This window comes from Bombina bombina, chromosome 1, assembly GCF_027579735.1.
Source record: "Bombina bombina isolate aBomBom1 chromosome 1, aBomBom1.pri, whole genome shotgun sequence".
In the NCBI taxonomy this organism is placed as follows: Eukaryota; Metazoa; Chordata; class Amphibia; order Anura; family Bombinatoridae; genus Bombina; species Bombina bombina.
Window position 1 is genome coordinate 1,441,166,910 of NC_069499.1, and position 24,871 is coordinate 1,441,191,780.

Sequence of the window (24,871 nt, forward strand, 5' to 3'; positions counted from 1 at the left end):
ATTGAAAAGATAGGATACGCAAATGGCGTATGGGGATCTGCGGTATGGAAAAGTCGCGGCTGCAAAGTGAGCGTTAGACCCTTATCTACAATACTCTAAATACCAGCGGTAGCCCAAAACCAGCGTTAGGAGCCTCTAACGCTGGTTTTGACGGCTAACGCAGAACTCTAAATCTAGCCATAAGATAGATACAATATAACTAATAGTTACATTGTAGCTATCTCAGGGTTTATTTTTATTTTACAGGCAACTTTGTATTTATTTTAACTAGGTACAATAGTTATTAAATAGTTATTAACTATTTAATAGTTATCTAGTTAAAATAAATACAAATTTACCTGTAAAATAAAACCTAACCTAAGTTACAATTATACCTAACACTACACTATAATTAACTTAATTCCCTAAATTAACTATAATTAATTACAATTAAATAAAATTATCTAAATTACAAAAAAAACACTAAATTACAGAAAATAATAAAATAATTACAATTTTTTTAAACTAATTACACCTAATCTAATCCCCCTAATAAAATAATAAAGCCCCCCAAAATATTAAAAGCCCTACCCTATACTAAATTACAAATAGCTCTTAAAAGGGCCTTTTGCGGGGCATTACCCCAAAGTAATCAGCTCTTTTACCTGTAAAAAAAAGTACAATACTCCCCAACATTAAAACCCACCACCCACCAACACTAACCCATTGAAGATCACCCTACCTTGAGAAGTCTTCACCAAACCGGGCCGAAGTCATCAACGAAGCCGGGCGAAGTGGTCCTCCAGACGGGCAGAAATCTTCATCAAAGCCCGGAAGAAGAGGTCCTCCAGACGGGCAGAAGTCTTCATCCAGACGGCATCTTCTATCTTCATACATCCGGAGCGGAGCGGGTCCATCTTTAAGACATCCGATGCGGAGCATCCTGTTCAAACGATGTCCAACTGAAGAATGAAGGTTCCTTTAAATGACGTCATCCAAGATTCACTGCGCATCATGTCCGTCCGACATTGATAAATGCCGGCAGTATACGCTGTCGGCATTAATCATTGCACAAGCATTTTGTGTGAAATGCTTGTGCTATGCCAGCCCCTGCACATTCGCGGCCAACCGGCCGCTAGCAGGGGGTGTCAATCATCCTGATCGTATCTGATTGCTATCCGCCACCTCAGAGCAGCAGCATAATAAATCGACCCTATAGCATGCAATTGTAAACAAATTTCCATTTTACTTTTATCAGCAAATTTGCTTTGTTTTCTTGGTATTCTTTGTTGAAAGCTAAACCTAGGTACACTCATATGCTAATTTCTAAGCTGTTGAAGACCGCCTCTTATCTCAGTGCATTTTTACAGTTTTTCACAGCTAGACAGCGATAGTTAATGTGTGTCATATAGATACCATTGTGCTCACTTTTGTGGAGTTATTTATAAGTCTGCACTGATTGACTAACATTCTGTCAAAATAATTGAAATAAGGGGGCAGTCTGCAGAGGCTTAGACACAAGGTAACCACAGAGCTAAAAGTATATTAATATAACTGTGTTGGTTATACAAAACTGGGGAATGGGTCATAAAATCATTATCTATCTTTTTAAACAATACAAATTCTGGATTAGACTGTCCCTTTAAGAAGGAGCACTACCACCTCATGGACCACCTAGGCAAATTGCAGGCTACTCCAACCCTGCCCAGGGAACCTGACTCTCATACATCCTGACTTTACTTCTTGGCCAGTGGCCACAGCATCTCTTACCCTGGGTTGACCTGACTCCATTACCAGCCTTACAGTACTTGCAACTAGCCAGAAAATGACCGTAGTGCAGTATTTTGTTTAAGTAAGTGTAACTACAGTGTAATTTAGTGTATGCTATCTATACTTTTTTATATCTTTATTTTTCATGCTGTAATACAAGCTATTTACAGAAATCAATAATATCAATTAGAGAGACTCACAGAATCTCTAAAACAGGAAAACAAGATTGATTTCTATTCAAAGCAAAGATTCATTATTATTGCATTTTGTTATGTATCTAATACCACATAATGAACATAAGAAAAAAACAAAACAACAAAGAAAAAAAAAAAAGGAATATATGTAGGCAAATTTACCTAAAGCGTTCCCCGTCCCTCATCTCTCCGATTACATGCCCTCATTATTAGTAGAAAGCCAGGAGTTAGGGAAAAAACCAGCAAGCACTTGTGTTTGAACATATGCCGATTTTGTAAGTGGTTTGATTATGACACTTTGTAAAGGAATTGGCAAGGATAGGATAAACACTTTCCAGTGCTTGAAAAACGATGCTATTTGGTCATCCGTTATATTTTGTAAATTATATTGTTCAAGCAGACATTGGGAGATCAACAATTTCTTGAGTTCTTTCAAGGTAGGAGCTGATTTCGCCTTCCACGTTCTTAAAATCAAATTTCTGCCAAGAAATATAATTATGTTAATCAGTTTTAAGTTCCGCACTACTCCTTGAAATTTAACTAGAAAAAAAATATCCAATGGCTGAATAGCTGTGAGGATGTTTAAAGTTAATAATTGGAAACCCAGTTATATCTATTCCACTCAGTCTCACACCAAACCTCGGGAACCTTGTCAAACTAGGAACCCTGATATGCTCATAGACTGAAGGTGACCAATTAGGTCAAAAGAAAATACAACTTGTTAAAGTTGTAGGAGATAAGCAGTAGTTCAGAATCTTAGAATGTATTCTCTGAATGTGCAAGTACTCTCCAATAAAATGAGGTCATAACATAATATGAAAAAATGATAAATAAAAGCTTATTCTTAGATGAGTAAACTTATTAACCAACAATACAACTGAGATGAATGAGGAAAGTTTCCCTTTAAGGCATATGAGTTCAATCCCAGAGATACAATTCTTTAGTTGGTAGATTAAGCAATAATGAAGTCACAATTAGTCTAGAAAGACATTAGTGATATTAAATAAGCTTGAGATAGATACAGTCTTATTGACAATTGTGATTAGTTGCAGTTAAAGATTCAGCAGGAGCATGTAAGCTGTAGTTTGGTTAGTGGGCGTATGCAGTCTTTGAGGTAGAATTTAATACAGTCTCTTATTAAACATTTGTTAGTGAAATGTACGGTACCGTATCATGCTGTAGTTCAGCTCAGCTGTTCCTTACTGTTTCATATGATGAAGCTGTCCGGAGATGGATTTACATGAGCGGCAGGAGAGAGGAGCTGAAAGACTAACACTCGGAGTGGAGATGACTTCAGATGCCGAGCTCGGTTCACACGCTGAATCCTTGCTTGGCTCCGATGCTGAATATGCACAATCTGTGGATTTAGAAATAAAGGCAGATGCCGATTTAGTACAAACAGTTTCTCTAACACTCATAAGGACTTTGAATAGAGTAACAACTCCCCAACTGTTCAAATTACGTAGCAAAGTTGAACTGAGGATGTGTGCTTAAATAGGGATAATAGTCATGTGATCTTATACTTAAAGGAACAGCAAGATGTGTTATGCCTGATTTAAAGATACAGTGTCTGGAGTATGACAGAACACCCCCCTTAACGATCAGCTCTGCGGATCAGGGTTTAGGCCGGTCTGGAAACCTTCGATGGAATAACGACACCAACTTTGGAGCTGATAGATTTGTAGATGGTTCCCAAGAATCTTCATCTGGCGGATAACCCTTCCATCGGACTAAATATTAAAGAGTGTTCTTGTAAAATCTGGAATCTAGGATAGATTCAACTTTTTATGTAACATCATCTTGGATCGAAGTTGGATCAGGAGTAAGCCGTGCAGAATCTCTGATGGGAATATAGGCTTTAAAAGAGAGACATGAAAAGTCGGATGTATCTTAAAGGTAGATGGAAGTTGTAAAGTGACAGCATTAGAATTAACAATCTTAATAACCTTATAAGGTCCAATAAACAAAGATCCAAGCTTCTTACTGGGGATGTGAAGTTTCAAATGTTTAGAAGCAAGCCAGACTAGATCACCTATCTTATACTCGGGAGGTTTTGTCCTCTTAAGGTCATAGTAATATTTTTGTTTCTCTTGAGCTTGTTGTAGAATTTGTTTAAGTTGAGCAAAACCCTCAGCAATCTTATTCACTGTGTCATTCACCAGAGGACAAGAACTTTCAGATCTTTGTAATAAATGATATGATGGGTGATACCCATAATTAATAAAAAAAGGAGTTGAGTTGGTGGATGAATTAATGGTATTATTGTAAGAGAATTCAGCAGTGGATAAAAGAGTAGTCCAGTTATCTTGTTGCGAAGAACAGTAGCAACGTAAATATTGCTCTAGGGTTTGGTTCGTTCTTTCAGTTTGTCCATTTGTTTGTGGATGATAAGCTGAAGTCAACCGACGGTTAATCTGTAAACTGGAGCATAGTTGTGTCCAAAATCTGGACGTAAATTGAGAACCCCTATCTGTTGTAATAGACTTAGGTAATCCATGTAATCTGACAATATTTTTTATGAATAGATCTGCAGTTTCGGAAGCAGTTGGCAAAGTATGGACTGGTATAAAATGTGCCATTTTAGAAAAAAGATCCACCACTACCAAGATTACTGTGTTATTTGATGAAGGAGGTAATTCGACAATGAAGTCCATGGCAATATCTTGCCAAGGTCTATCTGCAATAGGAAGAGATAAAAGTAGACCATATGGATGAATTCTTTGTGGTTTACATTTAGTACAAGTGGCACAACTTTGAATATATTGCTTAACTGATTTATTCATATGTGGCCACCAGAAATCTCTTTGAATTAAATGAATAGTCTTTTTGAAACCAGGGTGACCTGAAATTGGACTATCATGTGCCATAGCTAATACATCGCCCCTAAGGGATTCTGGAACATACAGTGCATGACCATGGTAGAAAAACCCATCTTTGTGTTTATGAATCCTAGAGTCTTTGATCAATGGATCGTTTTGTTGTTGAGTTTTAAAAAATGATGTTTTCTCCACTAAGAGACCAATGAATTTTTCTGATGGTATGATGGAATCTGGTTCAATAGATTCAGTTAATGGTTCTGGAGACCTAGATAAGGCATCCGCCTTAGTATTCCTGATACCTGGTCTGTAAGTGATTAGAAAGTCGAATCTAGTGAAAAATAAGCTCCATCTTACTTGTCTGGAAGAAAGGTTTTTATTGATTTTCAAATATTGTAAGTTACGATGATCTGTATATATGATTATAGGAAACCTGGCCCCTTCTAATAAGTGTCTCCAAAATTCCAATGCGGCCTTGATTGCAAGAAGTTCTTTCTCCCCTATTGGGTAATTAATTTCTGCTGAATTCATAACTCTGGAATAATAAGAGACTGGATGAAGAATGTTAGTAGAGGAATCCCTTTGAGATAGGATGGCTCCGATAGCAAATTCAGAAGCATCAACTTCTAGTATATATTGTTTTGATAGATCTGGAAATTGTAAGATAGGAGCAGAAATAAAACTTTGTTTAAGAGAATTGAAGGCATTATCAGCTGATGATGTCCAATGGTATGTATAATTCTTCCGAGTTAGCATTGTAAGAGGTTTGGCAATAGTTGAAAAACCCTTAATGAACTTTCTATAAAAATTCGAGAAGCCTAAAAACCTCTGGAGCTCTTTCTTAGATTTTGGTATAGACCAATTGGTGATCGCTTGCACCTTATTATCCTCCATTGAGATACCTTTAGGTGAAATATGATATCCCAAGAATGAAATGGAGTCGGAATTGAATATACATTTTTCTGGGTTTGCGTATAAATTGTTCTGTCGTAACCGAGATAGAACTGTTCTGACATGTTGTATGTGTTCCTCTTTGGAATTAGAGTAAATGAGAATATCGTCTAAATAAATGACAATGTATGTGTCAAGTAAATCTCTGAAAACGTCATTTATAAAAAACTGAAAAGTTGCGGGTGCATTGCACAAACCAAAAGGCATAACACAGTATTAGTAGAGACCATACCTAGTACGAAAGGCAGTGAGCCATTCATCCCCTTTACGAATTCTAATTAAATTGTATGATCCTCTCAAATCAAGTTTCGTAAATATATTAGCCCCTTGTAGCCTTTCTATAAGCTCTGGTATAAGAGGTAGGGGATATCTATTTTTTATTGTGCAGTTGTTCAATTGTCTATAGTCTATTATAGGCTTAAGACTGTCATCCTTATTCTTCACAAAGAAAATACCTGCGCCAGCTGGAGATGTAGAAGGGCGAATGAAACCTTTTTTAAGATTTTCGTCAAGGTATTCTTTGAGATGAATAAGTTCAGGTTCTGAGAGTGGGTATATACGTCCATAAGGAATTTTACTGTCTGGCTTTAGGTCTATCGGACAGTCATAAGGTCTGTGAGGAGGAAGTGATTGAGCTTCTCTTTTGTCAAAAACATCACTATTGTCCAAATAGTCTGTAGGTATGTTGAATGTATCAAGCTGCAAAAGTGTCTGTGCTTGTAAGCAGTGTTTAGTGCAATATGATGAGTCAAAGGATATGGAATCACTATTCCATAGAATAGTTGGTTGGTGTTTCTTTAACCATGAAAGTCCCAAAATTATGGGATATAACGGAGAATGAATAACCTCAAAAGTACATAATTCAAAGTGACCAGATGGGAAAGATAGAAGTATAGGAACTGTATGATGAGTAACTGGACCTGAATTAATAAATGATCCATCAACAACTCGTATAGGTAATGAAATTAATTTTTTTTATTGTGGGAATCTTGTGATTTTCAACAAAAGAAGAATGAATGAAATTGTTAGTTGCTCCGGAGTCTATTACCACCTGGGTGTTAAGTTGATGAAGATCCCACTGTAGACAAACAGAAAGAGTAAAATGAGATGAGTTTTTAATAACAGTCTCATTAAAATGAGATATCTCTTGCTTACCCTTTTTTGACTTGAGCAAAATTGGATAGTCCTTTACCCCATGATCTTTGGCTGCACAATATAAGCAAAGGTTGAGTTGTCTACGTCTAGCCTTTTCTTCAGGTTTAAGTGGTCCTTTGACAAACCCTATCTCCATTGGCTCTTCAGGTGTTTTAGATGTAGGAACGGAGTGAGAGAAATAGGTTTTCCTAATAGATGTTTCTGATGTTCCTTTCTCTATCTTCCTCTCTCTTATACGTCGATCAATAGAAATTGATAGAGTCATTAGGTTTTCTAAGTCCTTAGGAATGACTACTCGAGACAATTCATCCTTTATACAATCTGAGAAACCAATACGGAATTGATTCGTCAAAGCTGGATTATTCCATAGCGTATCTGGTGCCCATCTCTTAAAGTCTGTAATATACTCCTCTACTGGGCATCTTCCTTGTTTTAGATTCCTAATAGCTAGTTCTGCTGATGCCTGTTTATCATGATCTTCATATAGCATAGCCATAGCATTAAAAAAGGAATCCAATGAGTTTAGAATAGGATCTTCTTTTTCATAGTATGCATTTGCCCATGCCTTAGCTTCACCAGTGAGATAAGATATTACAGTTAGTACCTTATCCTTTTCGGTAGGATAAGTTCTGGGTTTTAATGTGAAAAGTAATGTACATGAATTTCTAAAGTCCCGAAACTGAGTCCTATCACCAGAGAATTTTTCAGGTGGACATATTTGAGGTTCAGGTAGTGCAGGGAGTATAGGAGTTGGTTGAGCAGGTACATGTTCTCTAACATATTTACGTAATTGCTCATTTTCAGTTTGCAGGTCCCTGAGACCCTGGATCATTAAGTCCATATTCTGGGAAAGGGTACCAACTCTATTAGTTAATTCTGTAACATCCATAGTAGATATATGTGGGTTTAATTTCGGGCTACGTAATATGTGAGGATGTTTAAAGTTAATAATTGGAAACCCAGTTATATCTATTCCACTCAGTCTCACACCAAACCTCGGGAACCTTGTCAAACTAGGAACCCTGATATGCTCATAGACTGAGGGTGACCAATTAGGTCAAAAGAAAATACAACTTGTTAAAGTTGTAGGAGATAAGCAGTAGTTCAGAATCTTAGAATGTATTCTCTGAATGTGCAAGTACTCTCCAATAAAATGAGGTCATAACATAATATGAAAAAATGATAAATAAAAGCTTATTCTTAGATGAGTAAACTTATTAACCAACAATACAACTGAGATGAATGAGGAAAGTTTCCCTTTAAGGCATATGAGTTCAATCCCAGAAATACAATTCTTTAGTTGGTAGATTAAGCAATAATGAAGTCACAATTAGTCTAGAAAGACATTAGTGATATTAAATAAGCTTGAGATAGATACAGTCTTATTGACAATTGTGATTAGTTGCAGTTAAAGATTCAGCAGGAGCATGTAAGCTGTAGTTTGGTTAGTGGGCGTATGCAGTCTTTGAGGTAGAATTTAATACAGTCTCTTATTAAACATTTGTTAGTGAAATGTACGGTACCGTATCATGCTGTAGTTCAGCTCAGCTGTTCCTTACTGTTTCATATGATGAAGCTGTCCGGAGATGGATTTACATGAGCGGCAGGAGAGAGGAGCTGAAAGACTAACACTCGGAGTGGAGATGACGTCAGACGCCGAGCTCGGTTCACACGCTGAATCTTTGCTTGGCTCCGATGCTGAATATGCACAATCTGTGGATTTAGAAATAAAGGCAGATGCCGATTTAGTACAAACAGTTTCTCTAACACTCATAAGGACTTTGAATAGAGTAACAACTCCCCAACTGTTCAAATTACGTAGCAAAGTTGAACTGAGGATGTGTGCTTAAATAGGGATAATAGTCATGTGATCTTATACTTAAAGGAACAGCAAGATGTGTTATGCCTGATTTAAAGACACAGTGTCTGGAGTATGACAATAGCATAATCCAGTTTAAGAGTGACATTCATCAAGTACCCTACCTTGGCCCAAAATTGCCCAATTTTTGGACAGGTCCAGAAACAGTGTATAATATCTGCCAAAAAGGCACTACACCTAGAGCAAGAGTTATTTGTCTTATACCACTTGGATAGCCTTGCAGGAGTCAAATATGTCATTAGAGCTATTTTGATCTGTGATTCTCTCCACAATGTCAAAACCCAGCTCTTTTCTATTAACTTAAAAGTATCTGTTATTACCTGTCTGTCTATATGTGGAAAAGGAAGGGTCCATTTTGATACCATATATTCTACTTGTTCTGTAGAAGGCCTTTGATTGAGAAGAGCATAGAGAGGAGAGATAGAGTAGCAACCGTTTTGATAAATATTAATCTTACTTTGCAACTCATGGAGAGACCAATCCAGACCGTACATTTGTTTTAATTCACCTATATAGTGTCTTACCTGCAAAAATGCATAAAAATCACGATTTATAAGTCCAAATTGGTTACGTAGGTCACCAAAAGTTAATGGGGTTAAGTCTGCGTCTAACAGTTCTATAATATATACCAGGCCTTTAGCAAACCATTGTCTAAATGGCCCATCCACTAGTCCTGGCGAAAATTTTTAATTACCTATAATAGGGAGGAATTTGGAAACATGTGGGGAGCATCCCGAGTGTATGCTATCTATACTAATACTAAATAACCAGTAAATATTTGTTATATAGGCTATTTGCATCTGTTATTATAGAGTCTCTTTAATTTAAAACTAATCCCACTGCCATTTAACTGTTGAAAACAAACAAAAAAAAAACAATTGTGGAGAACCTATACGTGTATAGAGATATGTATTAATTCAAATAAGCCATCAATATTCCCCTATAATTTGCATGATTTTATTTTTCATTTTCTCTACCCAGACCCCACATTCTAGTTGCAGTAAAATATGTTTACCTGGGTACAGAAAGTCACCAAGAAAAGGTGCAAAATCCTGCTGCTATGATTGTATTGCATGCCCGGAGGGTGAGATATCAAACCAAACAGGTTAGTGAGATCAGAAATGTAATAGGTTATATCTTAATGTTTAAACAACATAATTTATGTAAGAACTTACCTGATAAATTAATTTCTTTAATATTAGCAAGAGTCCATGAGCTAGTGACGTATGGGATATACATTCCTACCAGGAGGGGCAAAGTTTCCCAAACCTTAAAATGCCTATAAATACACCCCTCACCACACCCACAAATCAGTTTAACAAATAGCCAAGAAGTGGGGTGATAAGAAAAAAGTGCAAAAGCATAAAAAATAAGGAATTGGAATAATTGTGCTTTATACAAAAAAATCATAACCACCACAAAAAAGGTGGGCCTCATGGACTCTTGCTAATATGAAAGAAATGAATTTATGAGGTAAGTTCTTACATAAATTATGTTTTCTTTCATGTAATTAGCAAGAGTCCATGAGCTAGTGACGTATGGGATAATGACTACCCAAGATGTGGATCTTTCCACGCAAGAGTTACTAGAGAGGGAGGGATAAAATAAAGACAGCCAATTCCTGCTGAAAATAATCCACACCCAAAATAAAGTTTAATGAAAACATAAGCAGAAGATTCAAACTGAAACCGCTGCCTGAAGTACTTTTCTACCAAAAACTGCTTCAGAAGAAGAAAACACATCAAAAATGGTAGAATTTTAGTAAAAGTATGCAAAGAGGACCAAGTTGCTGCTTTGCAAATCTGATCAACCGAAGCTTCATTCCTAAACGCCCAGGAAGTAGAAACTGACCTAGTAGAATGAGCTGTAATCCTACGAGGCGGAGTTTTACCCGACTCGACATAGGCATGATGAAATAAAGATTTCAACCAAGATGCCAAAGAAATGGCAGAAGCTTTCTGGCCTTTTCTAGAACCGGAAACGATGACAAATAGACTAGAAGTCTTTCGGAAAGACTTAGTAGTTTCAACATAATAATAGAAAGCTCTAACAGCATCCAAAGAATGCAATAATTTCTCCTTAGAATTCATAGGATTAGGACATAATGAAGGAACCACAATTTCTCTACTAATGTTGTTAGAATTCACAACCTTAGGTAAAAAATTCAAAAGAAGTTTGCAGCACCGCCTTATCCTGATGAAAAATCAGAAAAGGAGACTCACAAGAAAGAGCAAATAATTCAGAGACTCTTCTGGCAGAAGAGATGGCCAAAAGAAACAAAACTTTCCAAGAAAGTAATTTAATGACCAAAGAATACATGGGTTCAAAAGGAGGAGCTTGAAGAGCCCCCAGAACCAAATTCAAACTCCAAGGAGGAGAAATTGACTGAATGACAGGTTTTATACGAACCAAAGCTTGTACAAAACAATGAATATCAGGAAGATTAGCAATCTTTCTGTGAAAAAGAACAGAAAGAGCAGAGATTTGTCCATTCAAGGAACTTGCGGACAAACCTTTATCTAAACCATCCTGAAGAAACTGTAAAATTCTCGTTATTCAAAAAGAATGCCAAGAAAAATGATGAGAAAGACACTAAGAAATATAAGTCTTCCAGACTCTATAATATATCTCTCTAGATACAGATTTACGAGCCTGTCACATAGTATCAATCACAGAGTCAGAGAAACCTCTTTGACCAAGAATCAAGCGTTCAAACTCCATACCTTAAAATTTAAGGATTTGAGATCCTGATGGAAGAAAGGACCTTGCGACAGAAAGTCTGGTCTTAACGGAAGAGTCCACAGCTGGCAAGAGGCCATCCGGACAAGATCCGCATACCAAAACCTGTGAGGCCATGCTGGAGCTACCAGCAGGACAAACGAGCATTCCTTTAGAATCTTGGAGAATACTCTTGGAAGAAGAACTAGAGGCGGAAAGATATAGGCAGGATGATACTTCCAAGGAAGTGATAATGCATCCACTGCCTCCGCCCGAGGATCCCGGGATCTGGACAGATACCAGGGAAGTTTCTTGTTTAGATGAGAAGCCATCAGATCTATTTCTGGGAGTTCCCACATTTGAACAATCTGAAGAAATACCTCTGGGTGAAGAGACCATTCGCCCGGATGCAACGTTTGGCTACTGAGATAATCCGCTTCCCAATTGTCTATACCTGGGATATGAACCGCAGAGATTAGACAGGAGCTGGATTCCGCCCAAACCAAAATTCGAGATACTTCTTTCATAGCCAGAGGACTGTGAGTCCCTCCTTGATGATTGATGTATGCCACAGAGATTATAGTCCAGGTCGGAAGAACAAAGAAGCCCCCTGAACTAAACGATGGTGATCTGTCCACCACGTCAGAGAGTGTCATATAATCGGTTTAAAGATATTAATAGAGATATCTTTGTGTAATCCCTGCACCATTGGTTCAGCATACAGAGCTGAAGAGGTCGCATGTGAAAACGAGCAAAGGAGATCGCATCCGATGCGGCAGTCCTAAGACCTAACATTTCCATGCATAAGGCTACCAAAGGGAATGATTGTGACTGAAGGTTTTGACAAGCTGATATCAATGTTAAACTTCTCTTGTCTGACAAGGACAGAGTCATAGACACTGAATCTATCTGGAAACCTAAAAAGGTTACCCTTGTCTGAGGAATCAATGAACTTTTTGGTAAATTGATCCTCCAACCATGATCTTGAAGAAACAACACAAGTCGATTCATATGAGATTCTGCGAAAATGTGAAGACTGAGCAAGTACCAAGATATCGTCCAAATAAGGAAATACCAAAACCCTGTTCTCTGATTACAGACAGAAGGGCACCGAGAACCTTTGAAAAAATTCTTGGAGCTGATGCTAGGCCAAACGGTAGAGCCACAAAACTGGTAATGCTTGTCTAAAAAGAGAATCTCAGAAACTAAAAGTGATCTGGATGAATCGGAATATTCAGATATGCATCCTGTAAATCTATTGTAGACATATAATGCCGTTGCTAAACAAAAGGCAGGATAGTCCTACAGTTACCATCTTGAATGTTGGTATCCTTACATAACGATTCAATATTGATAGATCCGGAACTGGTCTGAAGGAATTGACCTTCTTTGGTACAATGAAGAGATAGAATAAAACCCCAGCCCCTGTTCCAGAACTGGAACTGGCATAATTACTCCAGCCAACTCTAGATCTGAAACACATTTCAGAAATGCTGAGCCTTTGCTGTGTTTACTGGGACACGGGAAAGAAAAAAATCTCTTTGCAGGAGGCCTTAACTTGAAGCCAATTCTGTAACTTTCTGAAACAATGTTCTGAAACCAGAGATTGTGAACGGAATTGATCCAAATTTCTTTGAAGAAAACGTAATCTGCCCCATACCAGCTGAGCTGGAATGAGGGCCGCACCTTCATGGGTACTTAGGAGCTGGCTTTAGGTTTCTATAAGGCTTGGATATATTCCAAACTGGAAATGGTTTCCAAACTGATACCGCTCCTGAGGATGAAGGATCAGGCTTTTGTTCCTTGTTGTGAGGAAAGGAACGAAAACGATTATTAGACCTAAATTTACCTTAGATTTTTTATCCTTTGGTAAAAAAGTTCCCTTCCCTCCAGTAACAGTTGAGATAATAGAATCCAACTGAGAACCAAATAATTTATTACCCTGGAAAGAAAGGGAAAGCAAAGTTGACTTAGAAGACATATCAGCATTCCAAGTTTTAAGCCATAAAGCTTTTCTAGCTAAAATAGCTAGAGACATATACCTGACATCAACTCTAATGATATCAAAAGATGATATCACAAATAAAATTATTAGCATGTTATAGAATAATAATAATGCTATAAAATTATGATCTGTTACTTGTTGCGCTAAAGCTTCTAACCAAAAAGTTGAAGCTGCAGCAACATCCGCTAAAAATATAGCAGGTCTAAGAAGATTACCTGAACATAAGTAAGCTTTTCTTAGGAAAGGATTCAATTTTCCTATCTAAAGGATCCTTAAATGAAGTACTATCTGCCATAGGAATAGTAGTACGTTTAGCAGGAGTTAGAGACAGCCCCATTAACCTTAGGGATTTTGTCCCAAAAAACTCTAATCTGTCAGATGGCACAGGATATAATTGCTTAAAACGTTTTAGAAGGAGTAAATGAATTACCCAAATTATTCCATTCCCTGGAAATTACTTCAGAAATAGCATCAGGGAGAGAAAACACTTCTGGAATAACTACAGGAGATTTAAAAACCTTATTTAAACGTTTAGATTTAGTATCAAGAGGACCAGAATCCTCTATTTCTAATGCAATTAATACTTCTTTAAGTATAGAACGAATAAATTCCATCTTGAACAAATACAAAGATTTATCAGCATCAACCTCTGAGACAGAAACCTCTGAACCAGAAGAACCATTATCAGTATCAGATTGATGATGTTCAATTAAAAATTCATCTGAAAAAAGAGAAGTTTTAAAAGACTTTTATGTATACTAGAAGGAGAAATAACAGACATAGCCTTCTTAATGGATTTAAAAATAAAATCTCTTATGTTATCAGGAACACTCTGAAAATTAGATGTTGACGGAACAGCAACAGGTAATGTAACAGTACTAAAGGAAATTTTATCTGCATTAATAAGTTTGTCATGACATGCAATACAAACAACAGCTGGAGAAACAGATACCAAAAGTTTATAGCAGATACACTTAGCTTGGTAGCTCCAGCACCGGGCAGCGATTTTCCTGAAGTATCTTCTGACTCAGTTGCAACGTGGAACATCTTGCAATATGTAATAGAAAAAACAACATATAAAGCAAAATTGATCAAATTCCTTAAATGACAGTTTCAGGAATGGGAAAAAAAATGCCAGTGAACAAGCTTCTAGCAACCAGAAGCAATAAATAATGAGACTTAAATAATGTGGAGACAAAAATGACGCCCATATTTTTTAGCGCCAAATAAGACGCCCACATTATTTGGCGCCTAAATGCTTTTTGGCGCCAAAATGACGCCACATCCGGAACGCCGACACTTTTGACGCAAAAAAACATCAAAAAATGACGCAACTTCCGGCGACACGTATGACGCCGGAAACAGAAAAACATTTTGCGCCAAAAAAGTCTGCGCCAAGAATGACGCAATAAAATGAAGCATTTTCAGCCCCCGCGAGCCTAACAGTCCACAGGGAAAAAGTCAAATTTTTTAAGGTAAGAAAAAATGATTGATTCAAATGCATTATCCCAAGTATGAAACTGACTGTCTGAAAATAAGGAATGTTGAACATCCTGAGTCAAGGCAAATAAATGTTTGAATACATATATTTAGAACTTTATAAAAAAAGTGCCTAACCATAGCTTAGAGTGTCACAGAAAATAAGCTTACTTACTTACCCCAGGACACTCATCTACATGTTGTAGAAAGCCAAACCAGTACTGAAACGAAAATCAGCAGAGGTAATGGTATATATATAAGAGTATATTGTCGATCTGAAAAGGGAGGTAAGAGATGAATCTCTACGACTGATAACAGAGAACCTATGAAATAGACCCCGTAGAAGGAGATCATTGCATTCAAATAGGCAATACTCTCCTCACATCCCTCTGACATTCACTGCACGCTGAGAGGAAAACCGGGCTCCAACCTGCTGCGGAGCGCATATCAACGTAGAATCTAGCACAAACTTACTTCACCACCTCCATAGGAGGCAAAGTTTGTAAAACTGATTTGTGGGTGTGGTGAGGGGTGTATTTATAGGCATTTTAAGGTTTGGGAAACTTTGCCCCTCCTGGTAGGAATGTATATCCCATACGTCACTAGCTCATGGACTCTTGCTAATTACATGAAAGAAAATACATATTTCTATTTTTTAAAAATAAGTGATTTCCTATTTCATCCAATGACCTTCTTCAGGTAACTGACAAATACATTATGAGGAATTTGTCATGAATAATAATTTTGTAAAACCATTAAATATTTACTAAAAACAAATATCAAAAACGTTCATCTGAATGGTCATACCTTTTAAGAGTACAAAAAAAAAGAAAGAATAATTTAATCATGACTTAAATTAAAGGCACATTGAACTGTATAACTGGTTTCCCCGTAATGGACCAGATTACAAGTGGAGTGCTATTGATAGCGCAGGGTATGCTACTAATATCGCTGGACCGCACTAGGATTAGCACCCAAATTGATATTGCAAGTTCATGGTAAAACACACTTGTCAGAGAAGGTTTATCGGAGCCAAGGTTCCTTTTGCGAGACCTGCACTTTCAATGGATATCGCCGCCACGCTAAACATTGCTCATCCTTCTAAGCCATAAATACCAGTGCATTCTTTGTTGAATCAATCTTTAAGGCCCATAGAGGCACCTCAGGTAGAAATGTCTAAATCTAGCCACATGGATTCTTTACAAGAACATTACATGTCCCCTCATCCTTGGGTTACTAAAGAAGATCTGATAAGTTTATTCTCCAACAGACAAATTAATGTAATAAAAGAAATGCGCAACCTGTTTGGGAAGCTACATAAACGTATGGTTGAAATTAAACAGAGAGTGGCACCAATGGAGGGCCATCATGAAACAGTACAGAAGACTCTCAAAGCAAATGCAACTACACAACTATAACCTATAAGCTAATTGTAACCGTCAAAATAATTGGAGAGTTAAATACCGCTCCACTTGTAATCTGTCCTTGAATGGGCAGCAGACACTGTATACCTGCTGCCCGGATATATCATCAGAAAATGACTCTAGCATGTAATGCCGTCCCCTAGATATGGGCCTATCAAACACGCCAAGCGAGCAAATGGGTTTAGGGTGATTTCTATGCACCATCTCAGAGGTGTCGGAGAGTTTAAGAAGCAGCAGATTTGTGACCGCTGCTTCTTCATTGAGAAAAGTGTGCGAGCCTGGCAGAAAGGGCTCAAAACACAGTTTATGCTGCTTAGTACATTGAGCCCTTAGTAATAAAATGACAGACTAGATTGTGAAATATGAGTACTAGTCCCAGTCAGTGTTCCCTCTAAGGCAGTGGCGGCTGGTGAATTTTGAAGATGGTGGTGCACGTGGCCCCGCCCCTGACCCCGCCCCTTGAAATAGAGCCCCGCCCCTCCAATGGCTCAAAATATTTGAACCGGTATACACTAGTCCCACTGTTCTTTAAAAGAATTAAAAAAAAATGGAACCAGGGAATTAACTATGTTTTTCATATATTCATATTCCTGATAAGAATTTGTTGTACATATTTACAGTGAATTTTATTTTACATTTTATCTATAAGACCAGAAGTGCTTGTTTCCAGGACAAATAAACTTATTGCAGCAGCAATTACAGAAAATACACATAAATATGAATGAAATGTTTTATTATTGCAAAATACATTTCTTGACCCTGTTGCACATTTTTAAACACACAGTGACATCACATATTTTTTTTTTATTTTGATAAGTGACAACAGATTACCTCATTTATGGCAGATGAGACTCCTAGCCCACCAAGGACAACAGTATTGCTTAACCCCTTCAATGTCAGAGACGTTTGTGGGACACTTGAACACATGCTGCATTCCTTATTACCAGTCTGCTCAGTAATTTGTTTAGAGTTCTCAGGGTCAGGCTGTGCAGCAGTGGTCCCTAGATTATATCAGCACTGCTGTTCACAGCCTGGCCGTGTGAGCTCTAAAATATGTTATAAAACAGATTACTGATGGGTGACTGGAGATGAGGAATGCAGCATGGGAAACGGAGAGTACACAATTTCAGACCCATCCCCCCACACCACCGTTCAGAAAGCTCCAGCTCTGCATCTAACACAGGTCCCATATTCTCCTTTACAGCTGCCAGTTCTCTCGCCTGTCAGCTGTCAGGACAGGCATCCGTGAGCTTCCAGATGTCAGCAAAGGCTGCTACAGGCAAGTTCTCCAGCATTTAAATCTCTGTTTCTCTGCTCACAGCATTTCAAGCATTGCTAACACAATGAAAAGTGCCGTGAGCAGGAGAACTGAGAATTAAATGCAGGAGACCTGGAAAGTGCTGTGTAATGTGCAGGGTCTCTGTCTGGGGCTAACAAAATATAACATAACTAATCCTTACAGCCACAGAGTCTCTGAGCATATCTTTCCTACAGGCACCGGAGCCTGATACAAACACACCCACATATCCTGCTCCAGCAACATTTTGCAGTTAACACGCAATTTGAAGATGGAGCTGCGTCACCATTTACAAATTTCTAACATCCCTTTACTGCTAATAGCAAAACATAACGGATCTACCTATTCTCAGTTTTCTGTCAACTCTGCTCCTTCTCTCAACTCTGCTCCCTCTCAGTCTCAGGCTCGCTCCTCTCTGCTCAACGTCTATCTCCAAAATGAGATTTCGCGCCGTTGAGCTGGGAGGAGCATGCCAAACGTCATCACATGACTGTGAGAGATGACGTATCCTGTATCACTGCCTGTCTGATCATTAAACACCTCCCCCCCTCGCACAGTCTGAAGTGTGCGAACAAGAGAGTATGGGGATGGGTGGAGGCTTGGAGCGGTGACTGCAGGAAAATTTAATTTATGCATAGACACTGCCATATGTTAGCTACCGCACGTGCGGTTAGGGGTTAGAACATATAAAAAAAACTTAATTTTTTTTTTTACATTTAAAAATAAAAAACAATTTGGCTTTTATTTTTTTTTGGGCTACAAATTAAATATAATTTTTCCAATAGGTGGGCTATTGGAAAAAATATATTTTATTCAGATTTTTTTTCTTCTTCTTGTGGTCCGGAAGGGGGGCACGTGCGATTGTGCTCAAATGGAGGAGCCTCCACTGCTCTAAGGCCAGTTTTGTGAGTGATCCAGCAGTGAAACGGTTAATTAGAGCAATTAGCAAACACTACACAATGCAGACGGCAAAATGTGGTTTCCTTTTTAACTGTTTTACTGCTGGGACTCTCACAAAACTGGCCTTAGAGGGAATACTGGTCCCAGTTTGTTACAATGAATATTCTTTACAATGTATAAGGTATCATTTTATGCTCTTGGCTTCTTTCTATTATTAATCTAACTATGAATTAATTATTTTACATTTTTTATCAACCATCATAAAACATTTAATATATTTTTGTGCATACTTCTATTTTTTTTTTTTTTTTTTTTAGATATGGAATCATGTACCAAATGTCCAGAAAGTCAGTGGCCTAACACAAACAGAGACAAGTGCATTTATAAAGTCATAAATTATCTGTCTTATGAAGAACCACTGGGAATGCTCCTAGCATCAATATCTGTTCTGTTTGCTCTTTTTACTTCTTGGATAACTATAATTTTTACTAAATACAGAACCACACCAATTGTGAAAGCCAATAACCGAGATCTTACTTACATACTGCTCTTCTCTCTGAAGATGTGCTTCCTCTGTAATTTAATATTTATTGGTCATCCACTTCATATTACCTGTATTCTAAGACAAACAGTTTTTGGAGTTACCTTTTCTATCTCTGTCTCTGCCATCCTAGCTAAAACTTTGACTGTCGTCATTGCATTTAATGCCACCAAACCTGGGAGCAAATTAAAGAACTGGATGGGAGCCACTGTATCTAACTCAGTAGTGATTGTCAGCTCTATGATTCAAGTTATAATTTGTGCATGTTGGTTGGCAATTAAGCCTCCATTTCCATACTATAACATGAAAGATGAGATAGGAAAGATAGTAGCTCAATGTGATGAAGGTTCTATCATTGGATTTTACTGCATTCTGGGATATATGGGATTTTTGGCACTTGCAAGTTTCACAATTGCTTTCTTTGCTAGGGAGCTGCCTGACATTTTCAATGAAGCTAAATTTATCTCATTCAGCATGTTGGTGTTTTGTAGTGTCTGGATATCATTTATTCCAGCATACCTGAGCACCAAAGGGAAATATGTTGTAGCAGTAGAAATATTTTCTATACTGGCTTCTAGTACTGGAATTCTGGGTTGCATATTTGTGCCCAAGTTATATATAATTCTTATCAGACCTGAAAGAAACACTAAATTGTTTATAACAAGAAAGTGAGGTCAATAAATATATTGTTAAAAAAAAAAGAAATATTCTCAGAAATTAAACTGCCCCTACCCTGGGTGCTTTGCAAGACATTGACAATGGCATAACTAGTGGCATAACCCATGACATCATCCTACATATCAGAGAAATTATATTTTAGAAATTATTAATGACATCAATAGTGGCATCACCTATGGCATCATCAATGACTGAGAACTTATATTTTCTAAATCACCAAAGACATTGCGTGTGACATAATCAATGGCATCAGTAGTGACATAACCCAGGACATCACAGCCACCCCCACCCCCCCACATCAATCTCTTTATTCTTTTAAACCTTATTTTCCTCACCCTAGTCCATATCTTCATCTGTAACCACAAGCATCTCCTCATTCCTCCATCTCATTTCCTTTCCCTAACACACAGCCTTGCCTTTGTGTTGCCCTTTCTATTAGGCACATCTACATCACAACAGCACCTTTTGACCCTCAATTACCCTAATATATACCTGTAATCTCTTAGTTACCTTACTGTTCCCACACTGGGTTATTTTTAACCCCCCCCCCCCTTTTCCTCATACAGTCCTCCTCATCCTTTTCATTGTCTCTTTCTTAACTTATCTTTTTCTCATATGCACATTAGTCTCATCATCTTCAAACCACTCTAAAACAAACCTTCTTTACCCTTTCCTGCCAAAATTTCTCACAAACATCCAGCCTTTTCTGTCCTCTTGTTTTTCTTTGTACAACATTCCTTGCTTACTTTTCTCAGTCTCACATTACCTTTTACAGCATTCCCCTCCTTTCCCCTAACACAGAGCATCATCCAGACCCTCTTACACCTATCATACTTAATCCCTCCTTGCCCTCTCAGCTTACAATTAACAGATTTTATAAAATCAATAAATTCAATGCAAACAACATACTAAAATGTCCCACTGCATACATTTTTCTGTAAAGGAAACATGCAAATACTTCTACATATTGCTGTATATTGCCGTACCATTGATTGCATCACATGTGATGTCATAAACAATATTGCCCAATATAATCTTAGATTTCATAGTAATACAATTTTCCACTATTACTTTTCTGGGGCAAGATTATATATCGCCAGCTTTTCACCTCACCACACATAGGCAGGGGCAGCAAGACTTGCGCTGAGTATGTGAACACTGTAACTCCCGTAACTGGCTGAAAATATTAACCAACACCTAACGCATGAGCAATATCTATCTACCTCCTGAAAATAACTAACACCTAACGCATGTGAAATATCTATCTACCTGTCAACCGTAATCCCCCACCACAATAACTAATAAAGTATATTAACCCTAATCCGCCATTAACCCACATTGCAATAAACCTAATAAAGTATATTAAGTCCTAATCCGTCATTAACCCACATCTCAATAAACCTAATAAAGTATATTAACCCCTAATCTGCCATTAACCCACATCGCAATAAACCAAATAAAGTAGGATTTCAGTAGCTATCATCCTATTGGCTGATTTGAATTTGAAGAATCAAATCAGCCAAAAGGAATACAAGGGACGTCATATTTAAACACGTACCTTGAATTCACTATTCAGTGTACGGCGACGATCATACGAAGAGGATCCTCCACACTCCATGGAGCTCATCTCCGCTCCACGCCGGCTTGGTCCTGGATGAAAAAGGAAGAAGTCCCCGGTTGGAAGAAGATGTCGGCCGCTTGAAAGAAGACTTCACCGCCTGACTTCAGGAATGGTGAGTACCTATTTAGGGGGTTAGACTTAGGTGTTTTTTTTTTTTTTGGAGGTTTGTTTTGTTATAGATTAGGAATTTCTGGGCACTCTTTAAAGAGCTGAATGCCCTTTTAAGGGCAATGCCCATACAAATGCCTCTTTAGGGGCAATAGGCAGTTTAGGATTTTGGGGGGTTTTACTGCTAGAGGGGGGAACCTAGTATTTCTTTAAGGAAAATAGCTGTATAATTTAGGGCAATGCCCTACAAAAGGCCCTTTTAAGGGCTATTGGTAGTTTAGTATTAGATTAGGCAGTGTTTTTAATTTGTGGGGGCTTTTTTATTTTCATAGATATTAGGTTTATTTTTTTTATTTTTGATAATTTGACTTATTATTTATGTAATAGAATTTTTTTGTTTTGTAATCTTAGATTAATTTAAATTTAGGTTTTATTATTTTAAGTAATGTTAGCTTTTTTATTTTAATTGTAATTTAGTATTTTTTTAATTTAGGTAAATGGGGTTAATTTAGGGGGTGTTAGGTTAGGAGGCTTAGTAATTTAATTAGTTATTTGTGATGTGGAGGTTTGGCGGATTAGGGGTTAATATATTTATTAGGATTATTGCGTTGAGTAGGTTTGGCGGATTAGGGGTTAATAGTTGTATTAGGGTTATTGCATTGTGAGTTAATGGCGGATTATGGGTTAATATACATTATTAAGTTTATTGCGATGTGGTTTAATGACGGATTAGGGGTTAATAGTTTTAATAGGTAGCTTGCGATGTTGGGGTTTGCAGATTTAGGAGTTAATACTTTTATTAGGTAGTTTGCCATGTGTGAATGGCTGATTAGGGGTTAATAGTTCAATTAGGCATATTGCGTTGTGGGGGTTGTCGGTTTTGGGGTTAATACTTTTATTATTAGTTCTGATGTGGGTTTGATGGCGGATATAGGGGTTTTACATGTCGGGTTTATTTTTGGGAGGCATGTTAGACTTTTACAGAGATTTGATGTCATTTTTTTTATTTTCTTAGGCGCCAGAAGTTTCTAAAGTGTTGTAAGTCACTGGCGACTCCAGAAATTTGTATTTACGCACATTTCTGGACATCGCTAGTTTATCCAACTTACGGCACTTTATGATCTGCCGGCGGGGTTTATATGATTTCCCGATGTGCAAGGTAAAATTACGGGCAGCGCGGGCTTAAGCAGTTGCACTGAAGCCTGCACCGTATATGTAATCTCGCCCATGATGTGTAGGATGTCATCATGGGTTGCATCTAGGGTTGCACCGATACCGATACTAGTATCGGTATCGGTGCCTATACCAAGTATTTGCATGAGTACTTGTACTCGTGCAAATGCACTGATACTTAAACCAATACCTCCAATTCTTAGCCATACGCCATCTTGTGGCGTTTTTCAAACTGCATGTTCCCATTTCATTTTAAGCTGGAGTGGAGACTTAACTAAAAAATGTTTTACTTCTGTTCTGCCAATACAAATTGCTGTTATTTGTATTATTGTACGTCAGAGCAGTGCTCCAAAAGCTACTATACAGCTGGAAGTCTACCTGGAGAGATCACTGTACCTCATTCAGACAAACCCCTGAAGTACTGGGCAGTTATTAAACTGAGATTTAATGGCCCAAAAATATCTTTCTGACCCATGCAGTAGTGTGAAAAGTGAAAGACTGTTCAGCTTAGCGTCAAAAGTCCTTACTGATAGCAGAAACCAGACATAGCTGAACATGCAGAGATGCTTCTGTTCCTTAATAAGAACTTGCCGCTAACTTTTGAAAAATTGATAAATTGCCTGTTATACTGCTAGTTCTCATCCTAAACAATTGTGCTCAAAACATAATGTACTCTAAGGAACATCCTTAGCCAGGGCTGGACTGGGAATAAAAAGCAGCCCTGGAAAAATATGAAGACCAGCCCTATTTTCTGTTGAGTCAGTAGAATGCAAATGCCCCATTTTTCTCAAAGGGGATTACTGGGTACTCCTTCCCCAATATTATTTTCAGAATTAAATTATATAACTTTTTATTAAGTACAAATGTCAGATTGATGAGTTATATAGGCACCCTACAAACCAATTGCATCCAGTAATCACCACTTTAATTTGTAGCTTCCCAGCCCCAGCTGTTGCAGCTGTTATTTATTGTTGTCAATATATGCTATTGTAATATTTTTATTTATATACATGTTCTGTGAACTTTGTGACAACAAGAACATAAAACTTTTATTATTTCAAAATGTCTTTTGAGTTACAGTTCATAATTATAAAGAAGCAATCTTAAATCATTAGTCTGTATTGTGCTTTGTAAACTGTCATGACATTAAAAAAAGTATCGGTAATTGGTATCGGTGAGTATTTGAAAAAAGTATCGGTACTTGTACTCTGTCTTAAAAAAGTGGTATCGGTGCAACCCTAGTTGCATCACAACTGATGACATTGATTATGTCATAATTGATGTTACTAGTGATATAATTGATGATTTAGATAATATAATTTCTCTGATCTTTAGAATAATGTTATGGGTTTTGTCACTAGGGATGCCATTGATGAGGTCATAGGTGACGTCACTAGTTATGTTGATGATGTCATCAACAATGTCATGTGTGATGTAATCAGTCATGTAATTGATGATATCATGTAAAGCACCCATGGCAGGGACATTTTAAGTTTTGAATACCCTTGTTTTTTAAAGTTTGATTGAGATCTTAAGCTCTAGGAATTAACATGATTTTTGCCAATTCATTTTCTTGTTTTTTAAATTTTATTGAAAAAAATCACATAAATATGCACTATGCATATTTTTATACTTAAAGAAATACACATATAACAAAATACACAGATAGTGTTAAGAATGTAAAGCAAATATTATGTCAGGTACTTACCTCAAACCATCTGTGCCTGTTGTATCTACCTGGAATCCCATGACAGTCTCACCAACAGTACCCAGTGGTTATCCTATGGTTGCTGAGTATCCTGTGGCTGCTATATCAGTGAAATATTTCCTCAAACCAACTGTGCCTGCTGTACCTACCTGGTATCCCATGACAGCCTCACCAATAGTACAGACTGGGTATCCTGTACCTGCTGAGTATCCTGTGTCTACTACACCAGTGGCAGCCTTCCTCAAACCAGTAGCATATGCTCTACCTACCTGGTGTCCCATGACAGTCTCACAATCTATACAATTGGGTGTATTGCACCATTCAAATATCTGTGCCCAATGGACTTCACCCGACTAAAGTTTTCTGAAATTTGAATAGCACTATAGTGTTTTGACTTGGGTGTTTAAACTTTCTGTTTATGTACTCTTCCATGTAAGCTACCAATTGTTCTTTTACATATCATTTAGTAAAGCTT

At 37.5% G+C, this 24,871-nt stretch overlaps 1 protein-coding gene across 1 annotated transcript; it reads left to right on the top strand.

The window, feature by feature from the left end:
- Positions 1–8,451: 8,451 nt before the first annotated feature.
- Positions 8,452–24,155, top strand: LOC128665917 (vomeronasal type-2 receptor 26-like). Its single transcript, XM_053720191.1, has 4 exons — positions 8,452–8,613; positions 9,726–9,849; positions 18,885–19,776; positions 24,050–24,155. Exons 1-4 carry the CDS (start codon positions 8,452–8,454, stop codon positions 24,153–24,155), a joined length of 1,284 nt encoding a protein of 427 aa, XP_053576166.1.
- The last annotated feature ends 716 nt before the right edge of the window (positions 24,156–24,871 follow it).

Coding starts and splice junctions, on each gene's coding strand:
- LOC128665917 (XM_053720191.1), top strand. CDS start 8,452: ATGGATTTACATGAGCGGCAGGAGAGAGGAGCTGAAAGACTAACACTC. Junction 9,850..18,884: donor TGAGATATCAAACCAAACAG/GTTAGTGAGATC, acceptor TTTTTTTTTTAG/ATATGGAATCATGTACCAAA. Junction 19,777..24,049: donor AAATTGTTTATAACAAGAAA/GTGAGGTCAATA, acceptor TTTTGTCACTAG/GGATGCCATTGATGAGGTCA.